Below are 15097 nucleotides of genomic sequence, written 5' to 3' on the forward strand. Positions count from 1 at the left end.
CAATGAGTTGGGTGAATAAATGGTAGATGGCTTCTGATTATAATAAATGTAATTCAATGAATGTAGATTATCGTAATTAGAATTATGAGTAAAATTTTGAAAGGAATAACTTTAACAGTGTTATGGAGAAAAGTATCTTGGTGTCTTAGTTGGTCAGTCTCTTAAGCCATCCAAGCAATATGCTGTTGCTAATGGGGTAAATAGGATTTTAGGTTGTATTTAGAGAAATATTAAATATAAGTCTCAAAAGATTATAATTTCTTAGTGTAGGTCATTAATTAGGCTACATTTGGAGTCTTATGCTCAGTCTCGGGATCCTTACCTTCGGGAGGACGTTGAATTGTAGGAAGTTATTCAGAGGAAGACTACTAAAATGATACCTGGGATAAAACTGTTCTCACATGAGGACAAGTTAAGATATCTGAAACTGTTTTTGTTTCAAAAAAATAAGAGTCAGAGGAGATCTGATTAAGGTGTTAAACAATCAGTGATTGTAGAGGGAATTGGTAGTGTTAATGCATAATCTTTTTCATACTTAATGGTGAGAATGGTAAGATTAGAGTATACAAATATAAATTTTGTCAGAGTATGAGTCATCTTCAGCTAAAACAGTCTATTTTCATAACAAAGTAGTTGGACTTTGGTATGGATAGCCTTCACATGTGGTGGACACAGTAATTCAATCATAAGAGCAGGCTTTAAATGCTTTGAGTGTTGTTTTAATTCTATTTTAAAACTTAATCTGGTAAACGGAATGACCTAGATGAAGCAACAGGTCCCTTCTTGCTCTTAAAGGATATGTATACTACTATAAATATATACTACAGCGAGACACAGTATTATGTGTATCAGATTTATCTGTTTACTTAGTCTTTCGTGTTCAGTATTATGGAGATTAGGTGTGTTTGTTTGTTTATTGTTACATGTTGAATGGCACACTACAGCGTGTTAATGTGCTATGAGTGTCAGGTTTGTCTGTTTGCTTTTTTCTAGTGTTCAGTGACATATTACAGCGAGAAAGAGTGTTATGAACCTTAGGCTTATCTGTTTTCTTATTCTCACATGTTCAGTGACATAATATAGCGTATTAGTGTGTTATGAGTGCCAGGTTTGTCCGTTGCTTACTCTCACGTGTTGAATGATATACTACAGAGTGATAGTTTCAAGTTGAAGGTTTGTCTATTTATATATTATTAGGATGCCAGGGAAAGACTACAGCATCATAATCTGTTATGAGTGTCAGGTTTACCTAATCGCTAATTATCAAAAGGCCAATTACAAACTACAGCGTTCTAGTGTGTTACGAGTGTCAGTTTTTTTATTTGCTTATTCACTCATTTTCATATTACTGCACGCACAATCATTTTCCGTTTTTGAAAATTACTTTCATATAAAAATTGGAGATTATTTTCATGAACGTGAATGATTGTCAATTGGAGTAATCATTGAGCGTCACGCGATCAAGTAAGTAATATACAGTATACTGTATATCAACGATAAAAGTGCAAACTAATAGCATTTTGAACAAATTTGAAAATCCCTACATCAAGAAAGAAAAATGTTATCACTATGTAAGTGATAAATAAGGTAGAGTTTTAGCAATGTTATATCATGCTCACATAAATAAGGTAGAGTTTTAACAACGTTATATCATGCTCACATAAATAAGGTAGAGTTTTAGCAACGTTATATCATGCTCACATAAATAAGGTAGAGTTTTAGCAACGTTATATCATGCTCACATAAATAAGGTTGAGTTTTAGCAACGTTATATCATGCTCACATAAATAAGGTAGAGTTTTAGCAATGTTATATCATGCTCACATAAAAGTCATTAAAATATATTTAAAGTAAGTAGACAAATACCTTTGGAAGACGCTCTCAAACTTAAATGAAAAGTATCTTTCAAAGTAAAGTTCAAGGTAAAATATTCGTTAGTTTCTAATGTTTAGACTTTATTGGTATATATCTCAGAAGAAACAGAATTTCGTGAAGTTTCACAACACATGCACATTTCTTCTGTCTCACGATGAGACCAATGCGTTCCTCTTTCCTAGAATTAGTTATACAACATATGGGAATACCTTATCAGTATACAAAGCAATTGTTTCCAGTTTTTGTGCATATTTTTTATATATAATTCAAAACATTTTCTTATATAAAAGCCTCAAGATATCACAGTGTTCAAGTATTGGATAACAAGACAGTTATAACATTTGATAGACTCACGTTAAAGAGTGTTCCTTTTACCCAAACAACTACGTTTGGTTTAGCATTCTTTTTATTATTTATTCATTCTTTTGTTATGTACGAATAGTTATGTGTCATCCTTTACTCTCGTATTTATTTTATATGAACTTGTTTTAAAAAATAAATAAATAAACAGCAGGTTAACTGTTTAATGATTCAATATACATGTAGCTGACCCAAGCTGCGCTAATGAGATTTGAATAGGCAAATATGCAACCCACAGCAAGGAATACGGCCAATCAAAGAATGCACTAAGCCTTTAAATCACAAATCATATTTTAATTTTACCTTTGGTAAAAAAAAGAATATAAATACACTCACAGAAAATAAGTTTGATTGTAATTATGTACAAAGTTAGAAAATGGGCTAACTGTGCTCTGCCCACCTCATACCGCTGTGCCACTGGGGGGGGGGGGTGGAAAATAAATACACATCACCTCATGTTTAACCATTATTTGTCAAATTTACTTCATAAATAAAACAAATAATACATTAACTGTATATTTGACACATTCTTAAAACATAATACAATACCAAAACATTTTGAATCATCTCCATTTTTCAGAATTGCCTGAATAACTGAAACAGTATAAAATTATTTTTAACCAAATTCAGTTCTTGTTTAACATCGTGTATGTCTTCCATTCGCCTCAATTACGGGTGTTATGTGTCGCCTCGTGGATCGACAGAACTGTCTGATTTGTTATTGAGGTATAGCTGTCCATTCTTCTCTCAGTGCTGCTCTGAGTTGCTGTTGTGTTTCTGGAGAGCATAAATGCTGATGCAAACGCCTGATCAGTAAATCCCAGAGATTTTCCATGCGGTTCACATCCGGGCTCATTGCTGACCAGGAGAGGACATTAACCTCACTATTCTCCAAATACTTATTATAGACACGAGCCATGTGTGGTCTGGCACTGTCTTGCTGAAAACCTGCACCAGGCCCAACTTCATCCAGAAAAGGTAGAACCACTGGCTGAATAATTTCATCCCGATATCTTTCAGAATTTATATTCCCCTTAACAAATTGAAACTCTGTTCAGTGATTGGCAGAGATACTAGCACATACCATTATGCCAGGACATCTCTATCTGTCCACTTGCTGTACACATGGAGCAGCATACGTTTCTTTTCGCCTCTTGTACACCCTTTGCCTTCCATCGGCTCTGAAACGCTGGAACTGAAAGTTACTTATCATGGGCAACTGTGTTTTTTTAATTTAGAGAAAATAAATATTATAGAAAAACGAAGATCCAGTAAACAGCACAAAACGAATAACAAAAGAAAAAAACGCTAGAAAGATATTTTGATCAATTAATTTAGAACAAACAGAGAAGCATACAGTAACATGTATATGCCTTTCATAATTTCAACTTCCAAACGGAAATTAAATGTACGCCCATGGACTTACTACTTACTAGCGATGTAGATTGTTGTACAACTTTTTTTCTTCTATATTTAAGAAGTGTAAGCATTTAATTAAATTAGTAATTGGCAATGCATTTAAATCAAACGATAATATATAAACTTCGGTGTTAACTTAACAATAAAATCAAATAACATTTATAAAAGTTTACATTACTGGTTTGAAAACATTGAAGAAATATACTCTATTTTATGATTGAAATACATTTAATTCGTGTGTGTTTTCATACTTCAATAAATTTTCAACTTTAATAAGAAAACATATACTATACATCCACTGTATATTAACGTTTAATATAGGTACAACTACTATTAGTATACATATACACAGGTTATTATTAGTACTTAAATTGAATTAGCATAGAACCAAAAAGAATACTGTGAAGGCCATTCCATTGAATCTCCATCTTTAATCACTTTAGGTATAAAGTTGTAATTAACAGATGAACTAGCTTGAATTAGCTGTGTTCGTAATATGCTGATAAGTAGACCCACTTTTATCTTAAGCCCGAGTCAGGGCGAGTCAGTATGTTGGACGGTAGATCGGAAGGCTCAAGATTCGAACCCATGATATACCACCGAACACACTATACTTTCAGCTGAGGGTTCATCATAGATTTTACAAACAATCCCACTACTGGTCAAGAGTAGCCTTGTAGGCTGAAAGTGCTGCTGGTTGATTGGTCTCCCGTTGTTAAGCAGTTCCAGGTCAAGGCCAGCTATGTTTGAGTCTTGGTGTAACTATAGCCTAATCGTTTAGCTAACGTGACGCATAAAGAATTGCTCAGACTGAAAATAACAAATATTAGGACAACCTTTATCAATGGCTATTGAAGTCACTTGAATGGAAAACAACAAAGACTCAATTAGAATCTGCACAAATATATATGTGATTTTTTATCCTTTGACATTTCTGTGGCACACTGCTTATCTTAGATTTAGGAATAGTTGGTGCAGTAACCTATGAATGCCAAATTTCTATGCTGAGTTAAACTGAGTTTCATACCTGACTAAACTGAAGGCATATATACATAAAAGGACAGACAGTATTACTCTATAAGGGCTGAAGAGAGCTCTGTATTGAAAATTAACCGAAAAAGAGAAATAATATTAGCATCATCTCTCACACGCATTACCAAACGTCTACACAATCAACCTCGGTATAAAAACCACATACGAAACTAAGCACTTGTACAATAAATTCTTTTGTGTTAATCATCGAGTGTCACCAACATGGAGTAAACCAGGACGATGTGTAACTAGAAAACGAGCAAATCACCCACATTCCCAGACCAACTCTCTATTGATAAATCTATACGCGCACCTGCACACGCATATTATATGAACAATTATAAAACGTTTTACGTGAACGTTTCGCATTCATTTGTATAAACTAAACGAAAGGTATATATATATTTGGTACGTTTTACTTACTACATTTACATAGCCATCAGAGACAGTCAGGAACTACTTTATGGTAGAACATACATATACTTGTAAACAAAAAGGATATATAACTTAGTAAACTACATCAGAAATCTTGTGTGAGAATTGAATAAAATCCTATTGAGAGAAGTATTACTTTTATCTTCCAACGGTAAACAAGTAGATAAAGATATCTTTCTACGTTGTTAGTCAACACTTTATTACAGAATATTAGCTATATTTTACCTGTTTCGTCTCATAGAATATATCCTTAGCAGTGAAAGCTACGTGATTTCACAAAACGAAAGGATAAATAGTGCTACTTTTGCTAATGCGGAAAGATCATTTAAATTCCTAGTGCTTGTAATTTTTTCATATTTAGATAATTAATGGAAATGAAGTTACAAGTCCTACTGACAAATAATGGTCAAAGCAAAGTTTGTAACACTGATAAGTTTTAAAATATCATGAATAGACCTGAATGTGATATTTGTGTACATGTCGTCAAGCTGAAATTGTTTGTATACAAAAAAATATTTACATAGTATTCAATGTAATAAAATAATAAAGCTTAGCCATAGCTTATTTGTTTGTTTTTAGAGCAAATCTACATTTCACTATCTGCTATGCCCACCGCGAATAATTGAACTCCGGATTTTCGAGTTGTACTTACCGCTGACCCACCGAGGGACTAGCCATAGCACCTAAAATAAATTAAAAATTCCATTCTAATGCAACTTCCCATATGTTTATGTCTTTCTCTGTAGCTCTAATAATTCTAAAGATAAATATTAACTTTGAAATTCATGACACTAGGAAATGGGTTAAACCTAATTAAGTATTCAAAGCTTGTTTAAATAGACAAGTGTGCAAGATACCATTCATTATTGACGCACATGCTTCTTCATAGGCCGTCACAACCACAACTCAAGGCAACACTAAACACAATAGCATTGTACCATAACTCAAGACCACACTGAACACAGCAGCATTGTTAATTCTGCTACTTAATACACCAACAAATTCTTCTAGATGAATTAATGTTATACATCATAGAAAAAGAATGAAAATAGATTTACTATTTTTTTCTCTATTGTTTATCTGCTGAGTATCCAAGTGTGAGTGAAGTGAAAAAGACAATAATAAATTGAATACTGTTTTATGACTAATTTTTTTTCGTTTAGCCCCGAAAATGTCTAAAGTTTCAATGTTTTAAACTAACACAAAATCATGATAACACTCTAGAGGAGCCCACCATAAAAATATCAATTACAGTATAATATAACTATGAAATAAAACAACTGGTTACCAACTTTAAGTTATTATATTTTTAAATTCTAATCCTCTTAGTCTTAGTTATTGTCTTAAAGTCTTTTGAAATGAAATGAAGTTACTTCAATTTATTGATCATTTAAGACAACTTTTCTCAATTTCCTGCCCTTTCTTTTGAAAAGAACAAAATATTTCACCTGATTCGTGTTAATTTACCACACACACTGATGTCATACTTGTAATACAGTCATCCAGTAAGCCATAAAGTCAAACTGAACTACATCACCGTTAGTAAATATGATACATATACTGCTTATGTATAGTTTGTACATTCTACATATAAAGCAACATTATATAGTAAATTTTAGGAGTGTGTAGTTCCGGAGTTAAATTAGTGCACCGATATGAGTGTAAAGTATAGGATAAATATATGGAGTCTGAATATTTCATGCTGATATAAAAACAGGACTTGATGTAGGTTGTAAGTTATACTAGTGGGTGAACATTTAAGAAAAATGCTATACAATTACCCCAGCTGTGAAACATAAAATATTAATTTTTACTTATCCAAAAACGCTTGGTTTATTATTATTATTATTGAAGTAAAACTAAAAAGTTCACCCAAACAGTAAAGCTGAAACAATATCATATTAAGAACTATAACAGTATTATTGTATAACATAACACAGCTTGACATTCAAGATCAACAACACCCTCTGGTGGTTCACAAGCGAACCATATAACAAAACATCTTTATGCGGACCATAGATGATCTCACCCACCTTTAAAATTTGGAACTATGTGCTTTTAGTAATACATTTTGGAACTATACACTCCTAGTATCACAATTTTGAAATATCTACCACTAATAACACAATTTAGAGATATTCACCCTCTGGCGCCACTCAGGGGGACAATGACTTCATGTGGCATCCCGGACTCAAAAGCGTCCTTCCTGAATCCTTGGATTTCCCCTCACCCCTCACCTTTATGTCCTCACGCCTCACAAGTTTTTCGATTTCTTGTCGTTTCCTTTGGAAAGAACACAACATCTCACCCGATTCGTATTAATTCACAACATAGTGGTCGTCATACTTGTAATAAAGTGTGTTGTCAACCCTAAAAATTCATAAAACTTCCAACCAAAGATCTGAAAAAAAAGGATAAAAAATCTTTAAAAATTATCTTAAAATAACCAATAAAACATAGCTACTCTATCTTCACTATTCATAAGAAAGCTAAGGAGTCACTGCAGTTTCTATAGATTTTATTCGCAATTAGTTTATTATTTTTTCCTGTGCACCGTATATAATACAAGTAAAACCAGTGGCACAGCGGTATGTCTATGGACTTATACCGATAGAAATAGGGTTTTGATACCCGTGGTGGTCAGAGTTTTGTGTAACTTTGTGCTTAATCACAAACAAAAAAGATCTTAGAGGTGGCGTACACAACACCGTTTATCTCATATAGTGTAAAATCAGCATTTTTGGTAAATTCCAATTACCTTAAGAGTGTATTTCAACAAAATAAATTTACTATGAACACAAGAACAGCCTTCATTCCTAATCTAACATTTCAACTAGCCTATACATCCTACCCTTGATATGTTATTATTTGGTATCAAAACTGAGTTTCAATCTAAACAAGACAGCAATATGAAAGAAGCCCAATTAGTTATAATTTTTAGTATTGTTCATCACTTACATTAAACCATTAACCTTGAATCTCATATCGCTGATCTTCAACCGTTATTTACTCTCTGTTAGTCAAAGTTATTTTATTTGATTCTGCTTTGTCTAAAAAGGTCATCAATTTATTTATTTTACTTTTAGACCTACGAGTTTGTTTGTTTTTCAACCCCATTTTTATCATTTTTAACCAATCGCGCATTTCTCACATTCCCTTTCATCCTTTTCTTTTTTTTTTTTGTCCTGGTGTCAAATCTAGTTCTCAGATTATACCTTTTGAAACATATTTTGATTTTTGAATATAGTTTTTAAGCTTTTCGTTCTTTCATTCTTATCTTCCATTATTAATTTCGTTGTTTCGTAAGTTTCCTTTTCTATCTCATTCTCCCTTTCACCCCCCACACACATATAAGAAAACATTTCACGTATAACATCGTTTTCAAAATAAGTCTAAAAGTCATAATGTTGTGAGAGGAGGATGTTACAGATAGTGACGAAATTTCACACTTCACATTGCCATCTCATTCCTAATTAGCAGCCTAAGTAAAAAAAGGTTTAGGGTACGAAAATTCTCAAGTTATCACATTTCATTAATTGTGATGTATATATATATATATATACTCTACAAATGCCCACTGAAACAATTCAATGGTAAATTTACCTAAAAATAGTAATGAATAAATAAGAAATGTATAGTCGACCAAATGCCTTGGTTCATAGTGTATATACAATATAGTTGTAAAGTGGGCCGTTTTACAACCGTATTTTGTCATTCCATGTGTTATTTAAATAACGAAAATTGTATTGCGTTTGTTTTTAAACAAAGGAGAATGACTGCAATGATTGTTGGCAAAAATGTTTGTTTTTCTATGCAATGGTTGCATCCAGCATAATTGATCGTTAATGTTCGCTAAGTACCCCCGAGGATTATGTTTTCCGCTTCATGACAACGTTCCTTGTCATTTATTGAGTGCAAGCTATGACCGCTACCAAAATGAGCGCTGTTCGACAGTTCTAATTTCTATAAGGAGTGTAAAAGCGGAGATATTCAGCTTAATTCACACCAATTTATTCAACATGGTACAATAAAATCATGCATGTATATAATATTAATATGAGATAATATACATGTATAACCGAACAACAACAAATATACATTGAAACACGTTCTTCTCTTTATGCGTTTATTCCGTTCGTGCTTGTATTTTCTAAATATTTATCTCAACCAGTCAATGGAGAAATTCCCGTTTGTTTTCCTAAAATTACCTCACGAAAAGAAACAGTTTGATGTTAATATTTTTTTTTTAGGTTGACAGTTCAGCACATACGAAGACTGGTGAATCAATATGAAATTTTAGGGATTGCAAAGTATGAATAATTTTCCTGTAATGTACGCGTTAAAAGAAGTATTTTGGTATATATTTCTACTGTTAAGCATTCAGGAGATACAGAGCGGGATAGACATACATTGGGTATTATACATAAGTATACTTTTATTTAGCTGGTGTTTTGTTAAATATGTTTAGTAATCCCATGTAATCCTTTCTAAAGTCCACATTGCTGTTGTTTTATGTATATATGTAGAATTGTTGTTTTTGTCTTTGTAACAAGACATCTAATGTCTGGTATAAGATATCGCTACAAAAAACGTAATCATACTGCTTATATGATGTAACTTATTAACATATAATTGGCATCCCAGTGGCACAGCGGTATATCTGAGGACTTACAAGGCTAAAACCCGGGTTTCGATACCCGTGGTGGAAAGAGCACATATAGCCCTTTGCGTAGCTTTGTCCATAACTACAAACAAGCAACCAACATGTAATTTATGAAGTAATTATTATGTGTGTATAAATATATATATATATATATATATATGTGTGTGTGTGTAATATCGTTCTGAATATAAAAATCCCATGTTTCTTAATAGGTCTTAACTGTACCGGTAAAATGCAATGATATACAAATAACTAAATTGAGTGGGAAAAATAGTTGAACGTGTCACACATATTTGATTTACTATTACCATGGATTCGCCAGTAAATGGATCGTCAGATACCTGGTAGAAATAAATGAAATACTTCTGAAACGTACAATTATCTCTTTGAATAAGTTGATGAATTTATGATACCCATTCCCTTTCTCAATTAATTGAACTAATTCATGAGAGCTAACCTTCTCTAAAACTTTCTAACTTATGATGATCAATGTTAACTAAATCTGTTAAACGACTCATGATAGTAAACTATTCTTTATTTGTTAAACATGTTTATAAGTTTTTCCTCATTATCTTCAGAAAATTCCTGACAATGATTCTACTTTGAAGTTGTAGAACTAATATTGTATTCATAGATCTATAAATTTGTTAAAAGAATATGGTTTTTATATTTTTTAGAGATTTTCATTAAAAGCAACAGGCCCTGTATTTATATATATATATGTTAAAGGAATCTGTGACACACATATATACAATCATTAAACAGTGTCGTAACATTGTTCACATACCTAAAATAATTTAGGTTACTATATGGTGAATTAAAACGGACTCAAAACCCTATAGCCCCTGAAATTCTTATTAAACTCATTCTTCAATCCTAATCATCTTGGTTTATGTCGAAATAGATAATAATTATGAATAGCGAGGTGAATATTTCTAAGCAATTCATAATAGCCGACGATCTATAATTGTGTAAAGATAATTCTAAATAGCTAACAGTTCTTCTTGATTTAAAAATAATCATGGATAGTGCGTCCCCTAGTTGTTAGAATGAAGACCTGAATATCAGAAGTTCCAGGGATCGAATCTGCAAAGTAAATCTGAATACTTTCACTAATTCCATTTGTAGGCGCATTATAAACGTGACATTCAATTTTGTCGCACCTAACTTCGTTCGTAAGTAGTCTAGGCAGATCATTTAATTCCTCTAAATACACAATACTGCCTTTACATTTTATAAATTTGTACATTAATATACAAAATATCACATCTAAAAAAAGAAAAAATGTTTCGTATGCGAAGCCAGGGTTTTCCTCTATTAAAGAAATATGAGATATTGTCGTTACCTGTTTACCTTAAAAACACCTTATTGCAGCACTTTCTTGTTAAGTATCGATTTTTGCTGAGAATTTCTATTAAAATGCTTAACAAGTATCACCTTAAATATGTTCTAGCGCTGAGAGTGTATTCAGAATACAAACAGCTGCGCAGTGGCTTTATTCTACATTTACGCAGAATAAAAAAACAGAAATTCCCGCTATCATTCAAGGCTAAACAACAGTAAACTCTGGAGTTCACCTACTCGTGGTAAACATAGCGCAGATAACCCATTGTGTAGTTTTAAGTTAAAACAAACCACTATCCTATATATCATGTATATTGTCAGTTCTCTGACATTAATTATTTACATTGTAGTGTAATACGGTCAATATCCAGCTTAGCTTTCGATGCCTTTGTTAATTTAATTATAGTATGGTGCATAATACAAGTTTGGACGCCACGAAAGTATTTTCTTTTCGACACTTTACTTTTAACTCCAATATTAGCTGATTTGTGTATGTGTGTGGCGATAAAGTCCCTAGCAGAGAGTTGCTTTACAAAACATAAGATCGTTGTAAGAATAAAGTAATAATGTTCAACTTTTACATTAAATAGCTTTCATTGGTTTCATTGTTTCTTAGAATGCTTTCAACCATTTTTAGATTTTCTGATTTCATAACATTGCAACGACTAAAATTGTTTTTGTTAATAACTTCTCTGGGAAGAATAGGGTAAATGTCGTTAACATAGCTTAAAAGTGTCGAACCCAAAAGATAAAATATGTTTGGAAAGGCCTAGCAAGTAATAAGATGGACTCAAGAAATGAGTCCCACTACATAATATCGTATTTTTGAATAATACAGTAGATATATATATACTATCTATGATGAAAGAGTTAGTACAAAGGATCACCCAAAAATGGTAGTAGAGTTCAAAAGACCCAGAAATTCGAGCGCCTTTGAATAGATGACTGTTTTTCTTCAGGAATAAAAGGACGAAGAATAATTACGAACTTTTCGAAAGCGTTAAAGTTTCTGGTTCGTTTGAATCTACTATACATATTACCTTTAATACCATACAGGTATATATATAACCGGTAATATTACTTACATGTATATATATTATTCATTACAATTAAACATATATGTTTCATGGAATTCTATGCTAGTATACGTAAAAGATATATTGCCTTCAGTGTTTTCACATAAAAATAATACTCATAGGGTGAAGTTAGGGCTCATGAAAGCACAGTTTTATTACAAAACTTTCAATGCTTTTTAGCTGGTCACGCACTGTGTGATCGCGAAGGAAATTTCTCAAATGTGAGGAAATGTGTTTCTTATAGTTCTAGGCAGATCAATACAAGATTTATTCAGTACAATAAATGCAGAAGCTTACAAGAAATGTAGCTTTTGATATATTCTTATACGTACAATTACATGTTTATCTATTTTTAATCATGAGAAATATTAATTTATCGAGTTATTATATGTATCCGCCTCGCTATATGTTTCTCTTGCTGCCTGTGTTTTGGTGTACAATTCAAGAAGATTATAAGAAGAATTGTGATATGAACCTTTTTACTGAAAGTGTCACTAATGAGATTTCATCCATTGATTTATGCTGCGTGCTGATAAAATGAAACAAAAAGAATTTACTTTTCTCTTCTCTCTAGTTGCCTAATTAATTTTATGCTGAAGTTGTTTGGTTGCCCAAAAGTAAACATTTATTGCTAATTTTCGAATTCAATTAATCTCTGACGATAATATAAAATTTAAATGATGTATTAGGTCTTTACATGAAACAAAGAAAAATCTTGTAATTTCCGTAAGTACATTTATAGTTACTGTAAAGTAAAATATTAAACTTCCATCTTATAATAATTGTTGTTGTTTGTTGTTAAGTATAATAATTGTTGTTGTTCGTTGTTAAGTATAATAATTGTTGTTGTTCGTTGTTAAGAATAAGAATTGTTGTTGTTTGTTGTTAAGTATAATAATTGTTGTTGTTAAGTATAATAATTGTTGTTGTTCGTTGTTAAGAATAAGAATTGTTGTTGTTTGTTGTTAAGTATAATAATTGTTGTTGTTCGTTGTTAAGTATAAGAATTTTTGTTGTTCGTTGTTAAGTATAATGTTTGTTGTTGTTCGTTGTTAAGAATAAGAATTGTTGTTGTTTGTTGTTAAGTATAATAATTGTTGTTGTTAAGTATAATAATTGTTGTTGTTCGTTGTTAAGAATAAGAATTGTTGTTGTTTGTTGTTAAGTATAATAATTGTTGTTGTTCGTTGTTAAGTATAAGAATTTTTGTTGTTCGTTGTTAAGTATAATGTTTGTTGTTGTTTGTTGTTAAGTATAATAATTGTTGTTGTTCGTTGTTAAGTATAATGTTTGTTGTTGTTTGTTGTTAAGTATAATAATTTTTGTTGTTCGTTGTTAAGTATAATGTTTGTTGTTAAGTATAATAATTGTTGTTGTTCGTTGTTAAGTATGAGAATTGTTGTTGTTTGTTATTAAGCACAAAGCTACACAAAGGGCTATCTGTGCTCTGCTCACCACGGTTATCGAATCCCGGTTTCTAACAGTATAAGTCCACAGACATATCGCTGCGCCACTGGGAGAGCCCATATGATAAGAAATAGACGGGATATATTTATTATTTTGAAAGGTTTCGTTCACGGATAAATAGGGATACTTGTTTTGGTTTCTTTTTCTTAGAATGTTTCGCAAAGCTACATTAGAGTTGTCCACCCATAGCCGTTTCTAGTTTTGAACTGATAGACTAGAAGGAAAGCAACGCCCTCCGCCAATTCTTGAGCTACTTTTTTATTCTTAATAGTAGGATTTTACCGTTATTATTATTGCACACCCACGGTTTCAAAGTTTGGAGCGCGTTTTTGAGGCAACAGGATGCGAATTAAAAACCTTTGGATTCCCATAGTCTGGACACGGGAAATACTAACCCACACCCGGCCGTTAAGAGAGAGAAAGACACATTTACATATGTAGATAGATGTGATTCAATGTAATTCTTTTTCGTAAACCTTCACTTTCCTTTTCTCTTCAGAAGACACCAACAAGGACATGGACTTCCAACTCCGTCTGCCCAGAATGAACTTGCAGAACAAGACCTTAAAAATAGCAAGTGTGACGGTGAGTGTAGAGAACTGATATCTGATGGAATAAGATCAAGCTCCATCAAAATATTGAAAAATAATATTGATAGAATAAGTACAGGCTTCATCAAAACATTGATAAATAATATTGATAGAATATGATCAGGCTTCATCAAAATATTGAAAAATAATATTGATAGAATATGATCAGGCTTCATCAAAATATTGAAAAATAATATCTCATCCTCTTTTTTTTTCTGGTTTTTAATTAGAACTGTTGGTTGTAACATTTCACTTAAGATGCATGAATTTCTTTTATAAGAGATTAATAGTTAAGAGGTGACATTAAATTCTGAAGGAAATAAAAGAGATATTTTTGTGTTATTTGTATTTATTTTTCACTTCCGAGAAATACCCCAGGTCACTAACGTTTTATAACTGATAATCAGTAAAATGACTTTGCTATTTGGTAAAGAAAGGCTTAGAATTCTTTTAATTAGGTCTTTTGCTTCTAAAATACATAAAAATACCTCTACTTAATTATTATTTCGGGCTCACTATTGCTTTTGAAAGTGTAGGAATATTTTTATTTCTAAGAGTGTTGACGATGTATTTATTTTTAAGTTTACAAAATCAGTGAAACATTTCTGTCACCATACCAATTAATACTTTGTTGAAAACATGCCCTATAAAAGTAAAGCAATCTTTCACATATAAATATTGTTAGTAACAACAATTTTTTTCAGTGTGAAGTACTAACTCTTCAGTTGTGGACATTTTTCATTTCTCCATTTAGAAATGGCCCGGCATGGCCAGGTGGTTAGGGCGCTCGACTCGTAATCTGCGGGTCGCGGGTTCGAATCCCCGTCACACCAAAC

At 32.0% G+C, this 15097-nt stretch overlaps 1 protein-coding gene across 1 annotated transcript in view; it reads left to right on the forward strand.

Annotated features, from left to right (window-relative positions):
* LOC106478645 (glutamate receptor ionotropic, delta-2-like) overlaps positions 1-15097 on the forward strand; it is a 55582-nt gene that overhangs the window by 15062 nt on the left and 25423 nt on the right. The window contains exon 3 of the mRNA XM_013939201.1: positions 14171-14256. Coding sequence (XP_013794655.1) covers positions 14171-14256 — 86 coding nt within the window. The remainder of the gene's footprint in view (positions 1-14170; positions 14257-15097) is intronic.

This window comes from Limulus polyphemus, unplaced genomic scaffold (genome assembly GCF_000517525.1).
Source record: "Limulus polyphemus unplaced genomic scaffold, Limulus_polyphemus-2.1.2 Scaffold237, whole genome shotgun sequence".
NCBI classification, from domain to species: domain Eukaryota; kingdom Metazoa; phylum Arthropoda; class Merostomata; order Xiphosura; family Limulidae; genus Limulus; species Limulus polyphemus.